This window comes from Podospora pseudoanserina, chromosome 1 (assembly GCF_035222485.1).
Source record: "Podospora pseudoanserina strain CBS 124.78 chromosome 1, whole genome shotgun sequence".
NCBI classification, from domain to species: domain Eukaryota; kingdom Fungi; phylum Ascomycota; class Sordariomycetes; order Sordariales; family Podosporaceae; genus Podospora; species Podospora pseudoanserina.
In genome coordinates this window covers 1,312,515-1,332,208 of record NC_085920.1, presented here as the reverse complement: position 1 = coordinate 1,332,208, position 19,694 = coordinate 1,312,515, and the positions used below count along the sequence as shown (strand labels likewise).

The window sequence follows — 19,694 nt, the reverse complement described above, 5'->3', positions numbered from 1 at the left end:
CGATACCCCTTATTTCGCCCCCTTGACATTCTCCTTCACACTCAACGCCCACCTCAACTTATCCCTCGCCTCCTTCGCCTCCTCAATCGTCCTCTGCAGCTCCTCCGCCTGCCTCAAATTATCCTCCGTCATCCCCCTCAAGCTCTCGTCCTTCTCCTTCTTGTACCGCTCAAACATCTCCCACAGCGCCCTGTTCTGTTTCTCCAAATCATCAATCTCCACATACATCTGATCAATCATCTGCTCGTGCCTCCTAATCTTCTCATCATCCTCCCTCCTCTTCTCGCTCAGCTCCTCAAACTCCTTCCTCATCTTGTCCGTCCTCTTCCTGTACCTCTCCCCCTCCCCGCCCCAGTGGCTCGCAAGCGCGTTATACCGCCCGTCCGTCAGCAAAACCTGATTGTTCGCCTCCTCCACCTGCCGTTTGCACTCGGCCTTGACCTTCTCCAGCTCCTCCTTCCAGATCCTCTCCCTGTCCGTCGCCGACACAGCCCTCGTCCGCTCCAGCTCCACCGTCTGCTGCAGCGCCTCCACCTGCCGCTCCTTACGCGCCAGCAAAGTCTTGGTGACATTGACATCCAGCATCTGGCTCTCGTGCTCCCGTGTCGTCCTGTCCAGCTGGTCCTTCAGCAGCTGCGCCTGCTGCCTCGCCTCCTCCGCCCTCAACCTCTCAATCTTGATGTCCCTCTTCAACGACTCGTTGTCCGACACCAACCGGTTGATCACCCTCCCCGTCTTCCCCAACCCAGCCTTGCCCACCGAGTTGTCCCACCCCCCCGAGAGATGCGCCTCCCCAGCAGCAAGCGACATCTCATTAGGAGTCGGGCTTCCACCACCGTTGGGGCCGGGGTTGTCAGCCGCCGAGGGGTAACCGGTAGCGCTAATACTGCTCCCCCGCTGCGGAATGTCACCCATGCTAGGAAATGACCGCAGCGTTCTCGTCCCTGGCGTGTTGTTCTGATCACTGTTACTGTAACTATTCTCGCCAATCGAAGCCCCCGACGGGCCAGGTCGCAGCCTTCCCACCGACGGAATCTTGTGGAGCCCACGGCCGTTGGGCGTCAGGTTCGCCGCCGACTCGGAAGAAGACATGCTCGCCGTGCTGTTGATCGAGCTCGAAAGCGCAGAGTTCCTCGACGTTGTGGCGTTTGTGCCGTCGCTGCTCGAGTCTTCGGCGGAGGAACGATCAAAACTTGGTACCGCGCGGATGGTGGAATTCATGCGGCTTGGGGAGAGGGAGGAAGAGGATGTTGTTGCGGCCGCCGAGGGGGACGGCGCTGGTGGCGCTGCCTTGCCGTTTACTCCGTTTGTATTTGGTGCTGTTGATCCTGCGGCCGTTCGTGACATGGCAGAATTGATTGTGGCTTCCGACGCCGGGGTCAGAGTCGCTCGGAACGAGGGGCGCGGGTCTTCCTGCTGTTGCCTCGCGGCCTTGTTATTATTGCTTGAAGGGGATTGCGGTGGTGGCAGCGGGGATCTGATGCGGCTTGTTGGGCTTGGTGAAGTAGGTGGAGAGGTGATGGCGGCTTGTGCTTGTTGATTCGGGGCTGGTACTGTGGTTGCTGTTCGTGGGGAAGATAGCGGTGCGTCGACGGAATTTCGCGTAGATGATGAAGGGGAGGCTTCTGTTTGGAAATAAACCAAATGCACACTCCAAATTAGCTTCCACAGTCTGGTATGTTTTCTTCCAACTTTTTAAACCCAACTAGCATAAGCTAGTTCTGTTCTTCCTGAACAACCACGTCCACACAGACAACAAACCTGCAGCTATCCGAAAAGCCCACAAGTGCCTCCATCCTTGTCTGCAGGCCGACACCTTGCGCACAACCTCCGGGACATGTGTCTCGGGCACAAAAGGAACCACCTTTTTTCCATAGACAAGCATTCCAGGAGGGGAGGATGAAAAAGGGGGCGGAAGAGACATACTGCGTTCGTCACCGTCACCACGATCCTGATGTATATTGAAAAAACCCAATGCCTTTGCAGTTGTGGAATTCGGCCTCGCTTTCACAAGCTTGTTGCGCATTTTCTTGTTCAGGGGAAAAGAAAACGGACGTTAATTGTAAGTTATCTCTAGTTGGTAGTAGCAGTATGCCGGGCGTTTGTTTCCACTCTCATAGCGGGTCGGGGAGTGGGAGGCCCGCCGCTGCTTTGGAAAGCCGACGCCTGTGGGTGTTTCGAATTGCCTAGGTGGTGTTCAGCAGGCTGGGTGCTTGTTTGCTGGTTTTCAATTGCAAATGAGACCGGATCTCTATTACCGCGCGCGTGTATGTGAGTAGGTAATGTTGTTGTCTGTCAAAAAGACTGTCGCAGTTAACTTCAAAGCAAATAGAAAAGTGCTACGTTTGAGTTGCTCAAGAGAAGAAGATGATGAAGCGGGCAGCAACGAAGGGAAGGAGAGATGTCGTCGCATGAGCAGAGGTACCAATTGGATGTTTTCTTTCCTCTTGGCAATTAGCGTCTAGTGTGCAATTGGCAAGGCTGTAATATGGTTATCAACATGGGGGTTCAGTTAACCACTAATTCTCCAGGGCACCTCAGAGGAAAATAAGAATCAGACAAAACAACCAACGGCAACATCAGAAACAAAACGCCATAGAACCCCTCAACCAATCCAAAATCCTCTTTGCATCACCATGTTTATACCCCTCTTTCACCATGCTGACGGTCTTAAAAACGGCCAACTCTATCAACTGACCACTAACAACTCCCCACCTCCACCACCCACTACTACAGCAACCAGATTGTTGGCGTTGCACTGAAAGAAATCCGGCCTCCAAAAGCCTACCCCTGGCTCTCGGGCCGCCGCCTCGGGATGTGAGACCAGGGGTTTGCATCTTGCATCGACAAAGTGCCATCTGCGTTCACTTTTGTCCTATGATCTTCCCTTTGTGCGTCTCTTTATTCCTGCCCAGCCGCAGTCTGCACTTCACAAAGGGCCACTCTCCCCTAGCCCCTGAGTGTGTACACCCATTGACCTTGCATTTCACATGAAAATGACCTTCAAAAGAAAGCCTCGGAGATCCTTTCGCTGACGGAAAAGTCTCTCTCCAACTCACCAGCCTGATCGAATCCCACCCAATGACAAACCCTCAGCTTCATTACCCCCCAAATTGAACATTCATGCGGCAAGCACTCAAGAATATCCAAAATATATATATATATATATAAAAAATATGATGTAATAATCCCATCAAACGTGCACCACCGCGTCGACGCGTCTCATTAATTCAATCCTCTATGATAAATAAACCACCACCACCACCCACCAAACTACCATGCACCATGCAAGCAATAAATTCATACAAAACAAATACATTAAAAAAAAAAAGCCTGTCTAACCGCTCCCAGCCAGCCAGCCATACCCTGAAACTAGAAAACTACTGCACAGCACTCTACATACAATACACCCTTCTCCTCACATTCCTAGGTAATCATGGTCCCCAATTTTCGCTCCTCCCCGAACTGATCCATTTTATATCTTCAATGGACAAGTACCCGGGTACAATACCTGCCAACAACCCAACCATCCACTTTGAATATAACTGTCAGCCTCCCCTCCAAAAGAAAAGCCCCGTGAAGGTTTAAAAATGTTGTTGTTTTTGTTGTTGTTGTTGTTGTCCTTGCCACCTTGACCAGTGAATTGATCGTCGTAATATACAGAACCTCTCCCTTTACCCCAAACCTCGCCATCTGTATCAACCCTAAGCAGCAATACCAGCAGCCCCATTCCCACCACCCCCAGCCACAGCCTTCGCAGCCTGCAAGTGCATCTGCTGCTCAACCCACCCCGGCCGCCACTTGCTTAAGTATTTCGCAGCCAGCGGTCTCGCCTCCTCATCTGCATCATCATTAGCATCATCCCTTCAATACCATTTCTCATCCAGGGTGTACTCACACTCAACCCAAATCCCCCCAACCGTATCCAACGCCAACTCCCTCGCAGGTGGCCTCATCATAACAAGATACAACAAGCTCGTCATCGCCAAGCCCAAAGTATTCGGATCCCCACACAGCGTCTTCAGCCTCCCAAGTAACTCCCCGCTCAGCTCCGGAATTTCGGCCAAAAACCTCGTCAAGACTTTATCCTGCGCCGTGATAAAAGTCATGAACCCGTCCAGCAACCTCAGCGCCCACGTCTCGTAGTGCAGCGGCGCGTTCCTCAGCCCCGTCCGCTTGGTGAGCTGGTCATTGTACCACTCCTCGCTGAGCCACGCGACCGCGACTTCTATTCTCGGCCGCCAGTCTTCGAGTATGTAGGTGAATAACATCTCGCGGAAGGATTGGTTAAAGGTGGAGGCCAACGGGTGGGAGACGGCGCCTTCTTCGGATTTGACTGCCGAGGTTTGTTCTTCTTGTTCTTCTTCTTCGAGGCCGAATGTGCTGCGGGTGGCGAGTCGAGTGGCAACGGTGAGCCAGGAATCGCGATCATACGACGAGGCGGCAAGGCGGTTGATGCCCGCTTTTGGCTTCTTGCTTGGGCCTTCTGATGATAAAGAGGATAGAGGGCCAAAGAGGCGGGAGGCGGCGGCAGAGCTGAGTTTGGAGGCCACGTCGGCGTCGATCAGGGGTGGTGGTGCGAGGGTGAATGGGCCGAGGCCGAGGGCAGCGTTGGGATCGGCATATTCGTCGAGCGCCGTCTCGGGGGGTGCATTGTCGAGCTTGTTGAGAATCTGCTCCGTATCTTCCGCCGCGTCAAGGTTGGGCTCGTAATCATCGTCATCCTCTTCCACTCCCAAAGGTGCCGTAGCAGGGTTGAAAGCACCAGGTAAACCCGCGGCTCCATGGGCGGCATACTGGGCTGCCGCCGTCACCGCAGCAGCCTGAAGAGTGTGAAGACGACTTCTTATACCGTTTACCGCAAAGTCCAAGACACTTTGGTCCAGAGTATTGAGCGTCCTAGCCACAATCTTGGCCACTAGGTTGGCGGGAATGCTGGTAGCATCAAAGGCCTGGAGACCAGGGTTATTGGTCAACGTGAAGACGGCGGCAAGAGTCTGAGGTCCTGGTGTTAATGGCGGGATCACGGCTGGCTGTGCTGGCGCGGCAGGTTCAGGAGCGGCAGCAGAAGCATCCTGCATCTTCTGTCTCTTGAGATCGCCATATTGGGCAGCCGCTTGGTCAGCAAGCTGTCTCTTCCGACCCGCTTCATCGAATATCTCGGCGCGAGAGCGCATCAACCGCTCAACATACTGCTGGACACGGCCGCTGTGTTGATTGTTGGGATCCCTAGACGCAATTGGTTAGCAAGGTCTCGGCGTGGGCCCCTGATAACCCCTGAATCACCGACACATGCCTCTTCAAAATATTAATCATGAGCATCCGGGTCGTCTTCTCCATCGACTTCATGAGCACCTTGTTTTTCGGCGTCATGGGCGAGTTGGCCAACTTGAGAGGGTTAAAGTTGAGCACACAATTAATGATGCGGTTCGAAGTGCTTGGCCTGGTTCGGATCAGGATCGAAAGGCAGTTCAAGGTCGCATCGACAAGGAGAGCATCGTTGCTGTTATCCTGTAGCACCCCCAACATCCGGTCGAGAAGGCCAGTAGCCTCTGCCTCCATCAGTCGTGGGTCTAGCAAAGGGTGGTTCGCCGGCACCATGCCCAGCGAAATGTCGAGTCCACCATATTTAACCTCCTGGCCGTTGGACGTTGTTTGGGCGAGCACAACACGCTGCGCAAACTTGATGCAGCTTAGTCTGACGGGGGCCGGGGCTCCATCCCAGATCCTGAGGATCCTCGATTTTATCGCTGAGGTTTGTTCCCAAGCCTCTGTGTGATAGCTGTTGTGAATACTGTACAAGTACCAGAGTTAGTAAGCATGCTCGACATGAAGCAAGTTCAGCCATCACTGAATGGACATGACATGGGCAAGGCATATTCGAACAGTGAACGGACCCCCTCGGAAAGAGAGAGAGGAACCGAGTGGGCAAAGCATTACGATGGGGCGAGAGGATGGAAAAAAGAGGCATATCAAAGCACATCCCTCATCCTTCCCCATCACAATACAATAGCCTGGGGTTCGGCTCCTCAGATCCGACGACAGCAGCAAGGGCATAAATCACGACAAGTCACAGTACCAAAGCAATGATCGAGTACTACTTACATCCACCTCAAAACAACTGGGTACGCGCTCGCCGCGGCAGCAATGCTAGCCTTCAGGACAATCGCATCATCCTGCTCACTCTCCAATAACGACTTGAGCGTGTCAAGTACCGAGAGCGTTAAGCTCTCCTTGTCGCGCACCGAAAGCACTGGAGTGGCCAGCGACTCGGCCAGAAACTCAGCTCCCCATCTCTTGAGTTCGATCGATGATGTCGGTCCGATGACAGGTAAAACACCCTTGACGATGCGGTCGTAGTAAGCCGAGTTTTCCAAGGCCAATTTCCGAGCAGCGTTGAGTTGCTTGAGCTGCTCCTCAATGGGAACAGCTGGTGTAGAAGCCATGGTCGGTATGATGTGATCTTGTGCCTCGGTCGATTGTTGTTTGTTTTTGGTGTGTTGCCGTATCAGGAAACCGCCCTCTCCCACACAGAGCGATCGACCGACCTTCTTTTTGGTGGGGCAATGTGGGATGAAGTTGATAATACGGCAGGATAGCGAAGGGGACGGACGGATGGTATGATAGTATGTAGATGTGGGTAGGAGGCAAAAGGCGCGGAGAGAAAGAAGTCGTTGGGCAACAAAGGTTGGTCAAGATTCTACAGAGAAAACGTGCCGAAAAGTGTGCCTTGTGCCTGGGTGCGCAGGAAGATAGTTGATTTGGACAACAGCTTGCTCTCAAGAAATCTCAGGGCCGCGCAAACTCCAAGCTCTTGAAGGAAACCTCACTGTGGCCCTCCTTGTGGTGAATGTTGAGGAAGTTGCGACGGAAAACAAACGCTCCCCAGATCTACAAGAACTCCCCCAACTGCCCCAGCTGTCTGTCGATTGATGGAAACCTGTCGCGTGACTGATATCACACCCAAAATCAAATAACTTCTCTGGCTCTTCACCCAAGAACTGAATCTCTCAATGGTTGCCTGCGCCTTGAGGTGTCGATATTTGTCCCAGAGCTGGCCAGGGATCAGTTCCCGGAGAAGGCGCAAAAAGGGTTCGTGTCGCGAAGTAAAAAAAATAAAAAAATAAAAAAGCTGTAGCGGGTGCTGCGCCAAGTCGGAGAGAAAGTTAGGGACCAAGTGCCACAAAAGCCATCAATTTCATCGTCATCAATGGCTACAAGCGTTCCGAAGGAGTCTCTTTTCGCGGCCGGTCTGGTAGTTTCCTTTCTGCCGTGATATCCCAATGGTGTTGATTATGGTGGTCGTTAGGTAAAGATGTGGAAGCCTTGCTCGTTCGCAAAAGACAAGAGACGCGCCCCAGGAACCGAGAGAGCTCAGTGACGTGAAAGGAACCAGCACCCTTGTCTCACACCTGCATCTCCAGCGCTGATTGGTGGTTATCCGATAAGCGCTTATCAGCTCACACTTGCCCTCGGCAACATCCGCCAGTCTTTGACCTGACGTATCATACCATTTCCTTACGTGGGTGGGCTGTAACTTATTCTTCGGCATTGCTCGGCGCAAGGCAAGCTCTCGATCGCATCGCATCGCATCGCAACAGCCAGACAAGATACCTAGTCAACATGTCAGGGTACAGATTGCCCACAATTCCTCCTTGTACTTGGTTCTCTAGGTAAGGTGGCTAACATGTTTCTTGCAACACTCCAGACTTAGGCATAACTCATACTACGACAAGAAGCTGGCCCAATCGCCAGCTCTTGTCCGCGCCCGCCGGCCCTACCTCTTCAAGAACGCCCTTACCGGTCTCGCCCTGGTAGGAATCACTGCTAGTATCTGTACGAACCAATGTTACCCTTCCATGAGTTATTCCTCGGTCCAGCGGAAGGTGCTAACAAGGACACCTCAATCCTCACAGACACATATACCCTCATGGCGGTCGGCCAAGACGATTTCGAAGACGTCAAGGTACCTGATGTGCCTGTGCAACCTGCGAAGAAATGAACAGACGAGAACAGCAAAGCATGGGGTAGGAGGCGCAGCTAGGTATGCTGCTACTTGACGATGGTGCATAGTGTATGAGTATATCATAGGGAGGCTCCTGCGGGAAAGAAAGTTGGGCAATATCAAGATGGCGTTTTGGGCAAATCAATACCACAACATGTTTATTTTTTGGAAAGGAGAAGACATCATACTTGCATTACACCACGACCGCTCTCCTATACGTTCCAACATATACACCCCCTCGCACACCATGTGCCGAAACTCATTGGTATAATCTTCCCAAGACGCCTGGCATCTGCCAAAAATAGTGCATACAGAGTAAAGCAGGCCAGCATAGCAGGCTGGTCGTAACCCAACTCTGCCCGCTGGATGCGAGCTAGCACCAAGAAAAGTGTGACAACAGAGCTTTTCAAATCATACAACATCCCTCCTCTAGTAACATGACACGCGAGCAGCTACCCCTGATTTCTCCTCGCTATATCATGTAGGTGGCGTATGTTACCACCCTCAATGGTCAACCACCCTCTTCCAAAACCCCTCTGCCTTTCAACGCCGCACATCAAAGCATGCCCCATATGTCAAAACTTCATACAACCCTGCATTATATGCCCAAGATAATTCCAATCAAAAACTCCGCCTGGTCCCTACATCCGCTAATCTTTGAGAGGAAAAAGCAAGACCGGTATAAAAAAAAACATAGAAAAGATTAGGACGCCTGTATCGCTGGGTCGCGCCGGAATGGCTCAGGGCCGAGTTTTGTCCTTTTGATGGCTTCGACAGTGCTTGGTGAGTGGTTTTTGTGCAGCTGTGCTGGCGAGTCACCGTTCGGTATCATCGAGGTACTAGAAGAAAAGAGACCACCGGGCTGTTGCGAGTGGCTTTTGGGTGTTGATCCTTGCACTGGCCCGGGCGCAAAAACGTGCTGTAGGTTTTGTTCTCGTCTGTGCGGTTGCTGTTGTCGATGTGCTGGGTGCCGAGGGTTGAGCCAAGGTGTTTGCTCAATAAACTGCTCTCCTGCAAGGCCAAGCGAAGGCCCAAATCCTGCCGTCAGGTCCTGAGGGAATGTCGGAGGAGGGTTGGCGATCGGTCTAGGTACCGGCTCACGAGCGCTCTAGAAAAGATGCGTCAGTTTGAGCCGCCCTCCAATAATCCTAGACCCTACTCATACTCACTGCAATAGCTTCCAGATCGTCCTCCAGCTGTTCTTCTGTAACCCCTGATATCGTGGGCGCAGCCGGAAAGCCGACATGTTTCGCAAACCCAGAAAGTATCGACACCTCTCTTGTGTAAGACACGGCTTGTCTGACGGCCTGGGCCTTTGTTGCTGGGAACCCCAGGCCGTATTCCGGAATGACACTTGTCAACCGTCTTCTTTCTTGTTGAATGTCGTACCAGTCTTGGCCAAGACCCTCAATTGTCTTTTCTCTTTCGGCCCGCACAGACTGATAGAACTGCGACATGATTTGTGCCCGCTCCGCGACCGCTCGATGGTTGAGTACAGACATTTTGAACTGCAATTCGAGGTTGCTCTTCCGTATTGTTTCCGCTCGGCGCTCTTCGAGACATTGTAGCATTGCGAGGAGTTCGTGATGTGTAGGAGTGTCACTCAGCAGCATCTCTTCCTCGCGGTTAAGCTGGTCTAAGCGTTCCTGGTATAGACTGTCACAAGTTAGAAACAGCACCATCCAATTGAGACCTGGAAACCGTACCGCTCCCGAAAGTTGGAGAATTGCTTCTCAATGGCGGCAAGCTCTTCCCAGGCTGCCTTTTTGCGCTCCACTGCGGCCAAACATTAGTTTCGTCAACCTATCATAACCAGTGTGCACAGTGCTTACACTCTTCTTCGTTTCTGTGTGCTGCCTCGGCCTCTTCGTCGATTTCGTCGGCCGTGCGATCCTCTGGCTGAGGCGTCGGCACACCGCTGGGAACGTCGGCATCTTCGGGTGGCTCATCTGGAGCTTCCAAAGGTGTGCCGGCTTCAGGACTTTTGCTCTTTCGTCGTTTTACGGGACTGCGTTTCCCTTTTTTGCCTCTAGTTGACGTCGCAACGGCCTCTTCAACAGACTCCACGGGTGTATTTTTGACCTCCTCGGGGACGACCGATTCCTCAATGTTATCCTCCTCGGCGGTATGTTCCCCGCTTTGCGGAGCCGTCGATAGCACATCATCGTCAACCATCGGGACGTCACCGGCGGAGAACTCGCGGTCGGCGGGGTCAATCGAGGCAGCTCGCTTCTTGGGAGGCTGCTCGGCTTCTGGTAGCTCGACAACCGAGGATCGCTTTCGTTTCTTAGACTCGCTCGAATCATCGCTGTTGGCTTGTGATACCGGTTGTTTGGTAAATGTGATTATTTGGTTCTTTTTGGCTTGTGTAGGCGACCGTGGTGGCAGCTGTCGTGATGGTCTCTTTGTGGGCTCGTCTTCGCGATCACTCGATGCCATTGACACGTCGCCGTCGTCTTCTGCCTCCTCATCCTCGGAACTATTGTTCGCGGTGGGAGTATCTTCAGCGTCTATGTCGGCTTGGAGCTGCTGTTGGAGCTTGCTGGGGCTTCGCTCAAAGACCCGCTCGCGCCGATCGGTGAATCGTCGGGTTCCCGCACCATCGGCGGCGTTCACAATGTCGCGTGTCGCGCCGTTCTTTGGAGGTGTATCGAATAATCTTTCGGTTTCTGCTTCGGAGTCATTGACGTCCACCTCGGACAGTTTGCTGTCCTCGTCTGGCTCTGAAGCGAGATCGGATTCCGGTACGCCATGAGCTCCGTTTCTTTTGGGTGTGCTCTGTGCATTGCTTTCGTCATCTTTCATTTCAAGATCCGGCTCGTCATGGTCGCCGTACTTGTCCTCGACCTCGCTCAAAGGACTCGAGAGGTTGCTGGGGCTGTTGTCCAGCAGGTGTGGAGGAGGGCTCGACACTGCCAAAGGCAAAACGGTGTCACCGGTGGCCATTGCAAACCATGCGATTCTGATAAAAGGCAACCGAGGGGTGTTGCGATGTTGGTGGTCGGCGTTGTAGGTGGCCGGAAGGAGACGACCGCGCAAAATTGACTGGCGGCTTCACGAGCGGGCAGCTCGACGCCAGAACGGGGTTGCGCGATGAGTAGAGGTGGTGAGGAACGAGATGTGGATATAAAAAGAGTGCCGCTGAATACAGGGCAAGCGAGCACGCAGGTATCTGTGTTCAGATTGCAAAATATAGGCGGTGTTGTGCTGTGTGGGCAGATGTGTGGTGCTCGGTGGTGGCTATTGACCAGAAGCTGGGAATGCGGCACCCAGAAGCACTGGGAGGGAACACAAATGGGCGGATGGGGCCCGCTGCTTCCTTTGCCTGCCCGCCTGCCCGATTTCCAGCGGATGACGAGGCGGCGTAGAGCGGCAGTATCGATAAGCTCCGATAAGCGAATTTTCCTGGATGCGGTCCCCACTTTTGCTCTGCGCCGGGGTCCAAGCAAGAGGCCGTTTGTCGATTTCTCCCAAAAATTTGGAGGAAAGCTGCTTGAACACCGAAACAAGAGTCTTTCGCCCGCTACTTCGAGAAAGAAGCTCATTGTAGCTTTCTAATACCCTTTGCGCTTTATTTTCTCGACAACATCGATATCTTTGTCGCTTGCACATTGTGGGCTCGAAGCTCAACCACATCAACACCATGGCGAAAAGGTGGGCAACAGGCCATTGAACCTGCAATTGAAGAGTCAAGTTTGCTAACTTGGTTGTCTACAGCAAATCTCTCTCAGCGCCTTCCAAGGCTGTCGACCCAGCCCTTGACTCTTTGTTTTCCACCAGTGTTAGTGTCAATTACATACCTTCGCTTCGTTGAAGCAGTTGCTGACCATTTTCTAGGCTGGCCCAGTTCAAGCGCCCCCGAAGTCTCGCTATTCCGAATTGCCACCCCCGAAGTCAGATGACGCCCCTGAAGAGTCGGACGAAGAAGATAAGGACGAGGAGGATGAGGATGACGATGACGAAGAACTCTCGGAATTAGAGGATGGTGCCGACCTTGAAGATCTTGTTGATATGGAAACCAGCGAAGAGTCTGGCGAAGAGGATGATAACGACTCCGAAAACGACGAAGATGACGAAGACGAAGATGATGCCAGCGATAGCATGAGCGTGGATGACGAGGCCGAGGCCGCAGAGGTTTTGGAATCAGCAGCAGCAAAAAGCAAGGCCGAGGATGAGGATGGACGTAAGAGAAAGCGGAAACAACGGAATGATGACGAAGATCTTGAGGCCAAATACTTTGAGCGTCTTCAGGAGGAGGATGAGGAGGAGCGATCTGGGAAACGGCGCAAGGATGCGAACGGGAAGGCTGCGGCCATTGAGAAGACTGAGAAGACCGGCGACAAGGACTCAGACTTGGACTCAGACGCCGAGGTCCCCAAGCACGAATCTCTGACAGCCAACGATGCAGCTTCAGAGCTTGAGAAGGCAAACCGCACCGTATTCCTCAGCAACGTCTCCTTGGAGGCGACCACTTCGCGCACAGCCAAGAAGACTCTTTTAAAGCACCTTGCCTCGATTTTGGATCCGAAAGCCGACCCTCCCCAGAAGGTGGAATCTATCCGCTTCCGCTCAACAGCTTTTGCCACTGCTGCCATCCCTAAGCGTGCGGCGTTCATCAAGAAGGAGGTTATGGAGGCGACAACAAAGTGCACCAATGCCTATGCTGTCTACAGCACCCCTCAGGCTGTTCGTCTTGCAGTACAGAAGTTGAATGGCACTGTGGTGTTGGACCGCCATCTCAGAGTGGACAGTGTCGCCCATCCAGCCCCCGTCGACCATAAGCGCTGCGTTTTTGTTGGTAACCTCGGTTTCGTTGACGATGAGACTGTACTGAACGTCAAGGTTGATGACGAGGGTAACCAAACGACTACGAAGAAGAAGAGGACCAAGCAGCCTATGGATGTCGAGGAGGGGCTGTGGCGCGTCTTTGGCAAGGAGGCCGGCAAGGTCGAAAGCGTCCGGGTTGTCAGAGACAACGTCACCCGTGTCGGCAAGGGCATTGCTTATGTCCAGTTCTATGACGGAAACGACGTCGAGAAGGCCATTCTGCTGGAAGGAAAGAAGTTTCCCCCTATGCTCCCCCGCGAGCTCCGCGTATCGAGATGCAAGGCTCTTCACAAGACGGCCAGGGCTTTGGAGGCGAAGCACGGCAAGGCTGGTCCCCCATCAAAGGAAGATCGCAAGGGTAGGAAGGGCTCCAGCTATGTCCCCAAGATCACACCCGAAGACAAGACATTGGCTGGCAGAGCGGGTAAGCTTCTTGGTAGAGGCGGTGCTGCCAAGTTGACTGGCGGGGACAAGAGAAAGGACAGGAAAGACAGGCCTCGTCGGGAGTCAGTTGGTGCTCCGCAAAGCCAACCTAGTGGCATTAGACCACCAGAAGACTTTGTCTTTGAGGGTAAACGCGCAAGTGCCAAGGACGGAAAGCCAAAAGACCTGAAGTTCAAGGGTGCCAGAAATGGTGAGAAGAGAGGGTACAAGAAGAAGACGGGCCCAGGTGGCCCGACTGGCAGAGGTGCTGCGAGAGCGGCCAAGTGGAGGGAAGGTGGCGCAAAGAAATAAAACTGCGGCAAATTTCGTAGTTAACAGGCGAAGGTTAATGGGAGGTGGCCCAAGATAGAGACGAAGGGCGGTCGGCGGAGGTGGTATGTCAGGGTTGAGGTTCTGAGGTGGTTGATGCCTTGCAGTAGCAGCTTGGAAGCGGACATGGTCCCACAGGTCTTACATGTATTGGCTGGAATTTTTCTGCTGTAGAAAAAGCTCATTCGAGGTGCAGATGCACTCAATTAAATCAGTCAAAGTGTCAGTTATTGAACGGGACCCTTGTGATAAGTAAAGTGTGTTGACGGCTTTCCGTTGAGCTAAAATACAGTACACGCCATATCATAATCCCTCATATGGTACCAGTTTACTCACAACCCACCTTGCTTATTCACAGTTGCCTCATCTCCATGATCACGATAATGTTGTTCAAACCCTTACACCACTCATTTTCAATTATCTATCTCGGGAATACTCTTTCTGGTTCTTGCAAATCCCCCTCTCACAACCCATCTCTCACAACCCATCTCTCACAACCCATCTCTCACAACCCATCTCTCACAACCCATCTCTCACAACCCATCTCTCACAACCCATCTCTCACAACCCATCTCTCACAACATCAAGATAGACCAACTTTCTCGGCCATTACTCAAACCATCTCCATATCCTATTCCACCATCCTTCTACATTAACCACAATCATTTTAAATAGAAAAATAATATCACCCATAGTACATATCCCAGCACATCGTACTCAAGAAGAAGCATCAACCCACATTCGAGTAGATACGGAACAAAGCTTCCCTGACCACTAAGATCTCCGAGGTTCCCTAAACATTCGACTTCAATTATAACACCCTCCCCCCACTACCATATCATCTGTTCAAACCCCTATGCATAGACTCTAGAGATAAATACCTACACAGACAGCACACCTGACAAACAAATAGTGGCAATGGCCTATAAACCGATGCAGAAAATCACCCTTGAACCTTTAGCTTACTTTGCTTCCACATTCCATGTTACTTGCTTGCTTTTATGTCTGTAAAAAAGGGGGGATTATCTCGTCTCTTTTTGCCCACCTCAGAAAATACAAAACACCAAAGGGCATCAGGGGGTAAAAACTATTCAACTCGCATAAACATCTCTTTCCATTTCATAATCACGTCCCATATCTCATCACGAACACAAGTAAAGAAAAATAAAATCTCGACAGAACACAACATATCCAGCCAGCTCCCAAACAAACCGACTTGCAACACATTACCTCCCGTCGCCATCCGCCCGCTTAGTACTCAGCCTCGAGCTCCTCGTCATTAACCGAGTCCTGAGCAACCTCCTCGTAGTCCTTCTCCAGCGCAGCCAAGTCCTCACGGGCCTCGCTGAACTCGCCTTCCTCCATGCCCTCACCAACGTACCAGTGCACAAAGGCACGCTTGCTGTACATCAAGTCGAATTTGTAGTCCAGGCGGGACCAAGCCTCAGCGATGGCTGTGGTGTTGGACAACATGGAGACGGAGCGGTCGACGGAAGCGAGACCACCGTCCGAGGGAGAGGCCGTGGGGACGGCGACGGGCTTCTGGTAGTTGATGCCGATCTTGAAACCGGTGGGGCACCACTCGACCAGGTTGAAGGAGGACTTGGCCTTGAGCTGGGCAACGGCAGCGGAGCAGTCGCGATGGACAACGTCACCGCGGTAGAGGAGGGCGACGGCCATGTACTTGCCCTTGCGGGGATCGCAGACGACCATCTGGTTGTTGGGCTCGAAGCCTAGAGAACCATGTCAGCAAAAGCTCTTCTGAGCAGATCAAAGGGCCAAAACTTACACTGGAAGGTCAGGTCAGAAACCTTGAAGCTCTCATGAGCACTCTTGGCAGCACTAATGACAGGAGCATAGCTGATAAGAGGGTAGTGAATACGAGGGTAGGGAACCAAGTTGGTTTGGAACTCGTTCAAATCGACGTTGAGGGCACCGTCGAAGCGGAGGGAAGAGGTGATGGAAGAGACAACCTGAGCGATCAGGCGGTTCAGATGCTCGTAACTCGGCCGGGGAATGTCCAGATTTCGGCGGCAGATGTCATACACAGCCTCGTTATCAACCAAGAAGGTGCAGTCAGAGTTCTCGATGGTGCTGTGGGTGCTAAGAACAGCGTTGTAGGGTTCGACGACAGCAGTCGAAACACGGGGGGCCGGGTAAACGGTGAACTCGAGCTTGCACTTCTTGGCATAGTCGGTCGAGAGGCGCTCCAAGAGGAGAGCACCGAAGCCAGAGCCGGTACCACCACCGAATGAGTGGAAGATCAAGAAACCTTGGAGAGAGCTGCAGTTGTCTGTAGGATGCTGGATTAGAAGGATGCGTCTTGGACAAGAAGCGGTACAGGGCCATCCTTACCAACAACACGGCGGATACGATCGATGACAGGGTCGATCATCTCCTTGCCAATGGTGTAGTGACCACGAGCATAGTTGTTGGCCGCATCTTCCTTGCCGCTGATCAAAGTCTCGGGGTGGAAGAGCTGTCTGTAGTTGCCGGTACGGATCTCATCAATGGGGGAAGGGTCGAGATCGACGAAGAGAGACCTGGGGACGTATTTGCCGTTGCTGGTCTCGGTGAAGAAGGTGTCGAAGGAACCGCCCTCAGCAATGGTGGCATTGGGATCAGGGCGGCCATCAGGTCCGAGGCCGTGCTCAAGGAGGTACCTGGAGGGACGATGTTAGCTGGAGATATCGCGATGGATACAAAGGCGGTGTGGACTTACAGCTCCCAAGCACTGTTACCCAGCTGGGCACCAGCCTGGCCCAGATGAAGATGGAGAACCTGTAGGCGACATTGTCAGCATGGTATACATCACCGCTGCGTACATTTATCAGGGGCCCTTGGGTTATGGTTGCAAGCATAGCTAGCGGGCACCGAAATACAGCTTCGGTTTCGCGTTGCTATCTAAGAGACCACCAAGCCGACCAGGATACCGCATGTTGTTTATTTCACTGCCAGACGAAGCTCAGAGAGACGCAGAATAGCCCAGGCAACACAAAAACACCAGAATTGATCGCAGGTCGAGATATTTGGCAGAGTCGCTTTCGCGATATCGCATCGCAACAGGAGCAGACGGCAGGGTTCAGGTCGCTCGGGTTGAAGCAATCGCGGAGCCGAGATCATGCAGGCGAGAAAGTCAAAAATCAACAATGTCCATGTTTTTCTTACCTCGCCTCTCATCTTGACGGATTGACGACGAAAAAAGGTGCTGGAAGGGAGAATAAGAAAAACAGATTTCGGAGCGCTCAGCGCGGCGGAGAATAACAATCCAGGAAGAGGAGGTCGGCAGGTGGTGAATTTTGCGGAAGTGGTAGAGGAAGTTCTCGCCGCTTGCCCCAACGTGGAGATTTGTGGGCTGGCGGGATGCAGCCGGTCCCCTGAGAAGGGGAAAGTCAAGTGGGTCTAGACTGAGCTGTCGCAGCTCTCTTTGGATGAGGAAGGTATCGGGAACTTTCGTGCGCAGCAAACGGTTGGTCTGTCGTGAGGTCGCAGCAACCTTAGAGAGTGGTTCGAACTGAGGTGCTTGCCCCGCACTTCGGTCCCCCTCAGAGCTCGCCGTCTCACCGCTCCCGCGATGCTGGCCCCTGGTTCCTGGACCGTGCTTGTTTCGGTATCAATCAATTGACTTCAAGATAAGGTCGACTATCCGTATGCAGGAACCGGACAGGTACGGCCCGGACTTCTGAACAAGAGACGGGACCGAGTTGAGCCTCAGAGCCTCTTGCCTCGACCTCACCGTGCGCTGCCATGTCTCTGCTGGCCGTTCTCAAGTCTCCGATGACACCTGCAATCCAGATGCGAGCAAGCGCTACAGATAGCGCCATGCATCACCTGCAGTGACAACAACGGAGCTCGGCACCCGCCACGCACCATGTCAGAGAGAAGCAGAGCCGAATCGATGTCGTCGAGATCCCTTTATGGTCGATATCATGGTATTAGATGCCAATTCCCACGCTGTCTGCAACATCGTCAATAGCAAGGATCCCAGGAGCAGGTAGCCATCATAGATGGGAATATCCTTGACACCTGAAACGCGAGTGAAAGCATCACGCAGGTATCCAAAATGGCAACTCGAAACGACCCACCGAACACGATTTGAGCAGGCAATGAGGGGAAGCAACACAAGGTGCAAAAAAAGCGAGGGCGAGAAGGTGAGAGATTAATAAGGGTATCCATTTTTGTGAAGAAGCCTCGATGGAGAACAAGCCAAAGACACATTTTCCTCCCAGGAATTCTCGCTCAGATGCTAGGAACATTACCATAAGATCCAATGCTTCAACTCCCCTATGTTTTTTTCGCCAATTAGATACACAAACATGAACAACCAAAAACCAAAAAACTGGCAAAAACTCCGGCAACCGCAATTAGACCGTACGCTTAGAAAGCAAGAACGGCGAGGGCGACACCACCGAGAAGGGCAAAAGAGCTGGCGCCACCAACGGCACGAACACCGGCACCGGTAGGAATGGCAGTGGAGGAAGTAGTAGCGGCGGCAGTGGTGGTGGTGACCTCCTCCTCGTCGATCACGGAAGTGACGGTGGTCTCGGCGGGAGCGGTGGTGGAGGAGATGTTGGCGGAGAAGGTGGTGGTCAAGGTGGTCTTGGTCTCAACAGAGGACGTGGTTGAGCTAGCCTTGGTGCTGGTGACGCTGGACTCGGTAGCAGAAGCAGTGCTTCCACTGGTAGTGAGGGTCGCCTTGCCCGCCTTGATGGTGAAGGGGTTGCCCCATTGGAACCTGGTGCTGTTGGTCTCCGAATCGATGCGGATACCGTAGACAACGGCAGAGCCCAAGTCAGCGGGGACGTCCCAGCTGTAAGTGCCTTCAGCACTATCGACACCAGCTACGTAAAAATGGTCAGCAAGGGACAAGCAGTGGGCGGCGCAAGGATCACACACAGGCGATGGTGGCCACGACGTCTAGGCTGTTACGGGCCTTTCCGCCATAGAGCTTGATGGTGATGGCCTCAGGGAACTCCTCAGTCGGGGCCCACGCGATATTGTAAGCCTTGCCAGCGGGGATGACCTCGTCAAAGGAAGGCTTGGAGACGACGTTGAAACCATCAGTGGGATCCCACTGGGCCAGGGCAGCGCTGGCGAGGCCGAGAAGAGTGACAACGGAGTAACGCATCTTGACTGGTTGTGGTGAGGGTCGTTTATGAAGATATTACAAGGTATCCTAAGTAATGATCTGCGAAAAGGCAAAAGGGTGTCTGAACGAGAGACTGGAAAGAATGTGGAGATAGAGAGCGACAGGAGCCGGAAGGCTGGCGATGGACACAATATATGTGGGTGAAAGAGTGAACGGCCGCGACTAGCAAACCAAGAGGTAGCACACACGCAAGAGGTGTCGAAAGAGGCGCAAGTGTGGATGAGAAGAGAAAAAAGAAGAGAAGAGAGGAAGAAGTCTTCCAATGTGACGGTGCCGAGAGAGATATTGTGCAGTGGTGGTGCAGGAGTGGGTGGACGGCTGACTGGCGGGGGGGGCGGCCTGGGGTGCTGCGCCTTTCTGCTAAATGAAACCTACCCAGAACTCTCACAAATCCTTTGCAGGTCCGCTTAAACCGGGCAAATTTGCTTCTGCCTGCCTCTGAATCCACATGATCCTCTAGAACCACGGGAAGCTTTGCACGTTCATCCCATTTTCCGGGAGGCACCCTGCCCATATCTCGGCGTGCTGGAACTTGGACCGTCGTCAAAACAAAGGGTCTCACGATGAGCGGCTGGAATGGCAAGAAAACCGGGCAGAAATGGAGTCTTGATTCTCTGGGTCAGGTTGCCACGGCAAAAAATGAAGAACCCCAGCTCAGGGGCATCCATTTCCAGCGAATCGCATGGCCAGCCGTGTGAGTCTTCACAAGAGGTGGAGCCACAGGGCGTTGGAGCAAAACCAACAGGCTGGCTTGTACCCTGTTTGCATGTGGGGCATTAGTGGTCGATTTCAGGGGAAATGGCGAATAAGCTTCTCGTTGACGTTGGCGGATCAGGGTTTGGCGCGCACGTTTAAACCAGCGACAACAGCTTCCATTTTGGGGATTCATGGGCGTTCTATTGACACTACGGCTCACGAAATGCCGATGATCTTTTCTTGCCTTGGCCCTTTTCTTCAACG

The 19,694-nt window shown here is 53.0% G+C and overlaps 8 protein-coding genes across 8 annotated transcripts; 2 read left to right on the top strand and 6 right to left on the bottom strand.

Moving 5' to 3' along the window:
* Positions 1-9: 9 nt before the first annotated feature.
* Positions 10-1,347, bottom strand: SHE3 (mother-specific HO expression; the record flags this gene model as incomplete). The annotated part of the gene is made up of 1 exon (XM_062939768.1): positions 10-1,347. One exon carries the CDS (start codon positions 1,345-1,347, stop codon positions 10-12), a length of 1,338 nt encoding a protein of 445 aa, XP_062804474.1.
* A 91-nt stretch (positions 1,348-1,438) lies between these two features.
* On the bottom strand, positions 1,439-2,399 carry QC764_0004570 (uncharacterized protein; the record flags this gene model as incomplete). Its single annotated transcript, XM_062939767.1, has 2 exons — positions 1,927-2,399; positions 1,439-1,662 (listed from the first exon to the last, which is right to left on the bottom strand). The coding sequence occupies exons 1-2, from the start codon at positions 2,024-2,026 to the stop codon at positions 1,439-1,441; spliced, it is 324 nt and encodes a 107-aa protein (XP_062804473.1). The 5' UTR covers positions 2,027-2,399.
* Positions 2,400-3,704: 1,305 nt separating this feature from the next.
* QC764_103640 (uncharacterized protein) lies at positions 3,705-6,446 on the bottom strand (the record flags this gene model as incomplete). The annotated part of the gene is made up of 4 exons (XM_062941599.1): positions 3,705-3,841; positions 3,899-5,229; positions 5,291-5,794; positions 6,106-6,446. The coding sequence occupies 4 exons, from the start codon at positions 6,444-6,446 to the stop codon at positions 3,705-3,707; spliced, it is 2,313 nt and encodes a 770-aa protein (XP_062804472.1).
* Positions 6,447-7,361: 915 nt separating this feature from the next.
* QC764_103630 (uncharacterized protein) lies at positions 7,362-8,182 on the top strand. Its single transcript, XM_062941598.1, has 3 exons — positions 7,362-7,631; positions 7,709-7,836; positions 7,917-8,182. Exons 1-3 carry the CDS (start codon positions 7,624-7,626, stop codon positions 8,000-8,002), a joined length of 222 nt encoding a protein of 73 aa, XP_062804471.1. The 5' UTR covers positions 7,362-7,623; the 3' UTR covers positions 8,003-8,182.
* On the bottom strand, positions 8,131-13,821 carry DEP1 (Transcriptional regulatory protein). Its single transcript, XM_062941597.1, has 4 exons — positions 9,838-13,821; positions 9,712-9,781; positions 9,175-9,661; positions 8,131-9,113 (listed from the first exon to the last, which is right to left on the bottom strand). The coding sequence occupies exons 1-4, from the start codon at positions 10,949-10,951 to the stop codon at positions 8,709-8,711; spliced, it is 2,076 nt and encodes a 691-aa protein (XP_062804469.1). The 5' UTR covers positions 10,952-13,821; the 3' UTR covers positions 8,131-8,708.
* NOP12 (Nucleolar protein 12) lies at positions 11,136-13,753 on the top strand. The gene is made up of 3 exons (XM_062941596.1): positions 11,136-11,659; positions 11,723-11,786; positions 11,843-13,753. Exons 1-3 carry the CDS (start codon positions 11,649-11,651, stop codon positions 13,565-13,567), a joined length of 1,800 nt encoding a protein of 599 aa, XP_062804470.1. The 5' UTR covers positions 11,136-11,648; the 3' UTR covers positions 13,568-13,753.
* A 701-nt stretch (positions 13,822-14,522) lies between the features above and the next one.
* Positions 14,523-16,765, bottom strand: TUB1_1 (alpha-tubulin; the record flags this gene model as incomplete). Its single annotated transcript, XM_062941595.1, has 5 exons — positions 14,523-15,318; positions 15,375-15,878; positions 15,941-16,248; positions 16,308-16,366; positions 16,754-16,765. 5 exons carry the CDS (start codon positions 16,763-16,765, stop codon positions 14,837-14,839), a joined length of 1,365 nt encoding a protein of 454 aa, XP_062804468.1. The 3' UTR covers positions 14,523-14,836.
* A 1,197-nt stretch (positions 16,766-17,962) lies between these two features.
* Positions 17,963-19,385, bottom strand: QC764_103590 (uncharacterized protein; the record flags this gene model as incomplete). The annotated part of the gene is made up of 2 exons (XM_062941594.1): positions 18,482-19,385; positions 17,963-18,426 (listed from the first exon to the last, which is right to left on the bottom strand). Exons 1-2 carry the CDS (start codon positions 18,711-18,713, stop codon positions 17,963-17,965), a joined length of 696 nt encoding a protein of 231 aa, XP_062804467.1. The 5' UTR covers positions 18,714-19,385.
* Between the last annotated feature and the right edge of the window lie 309 nt (positions 19,386-19,694).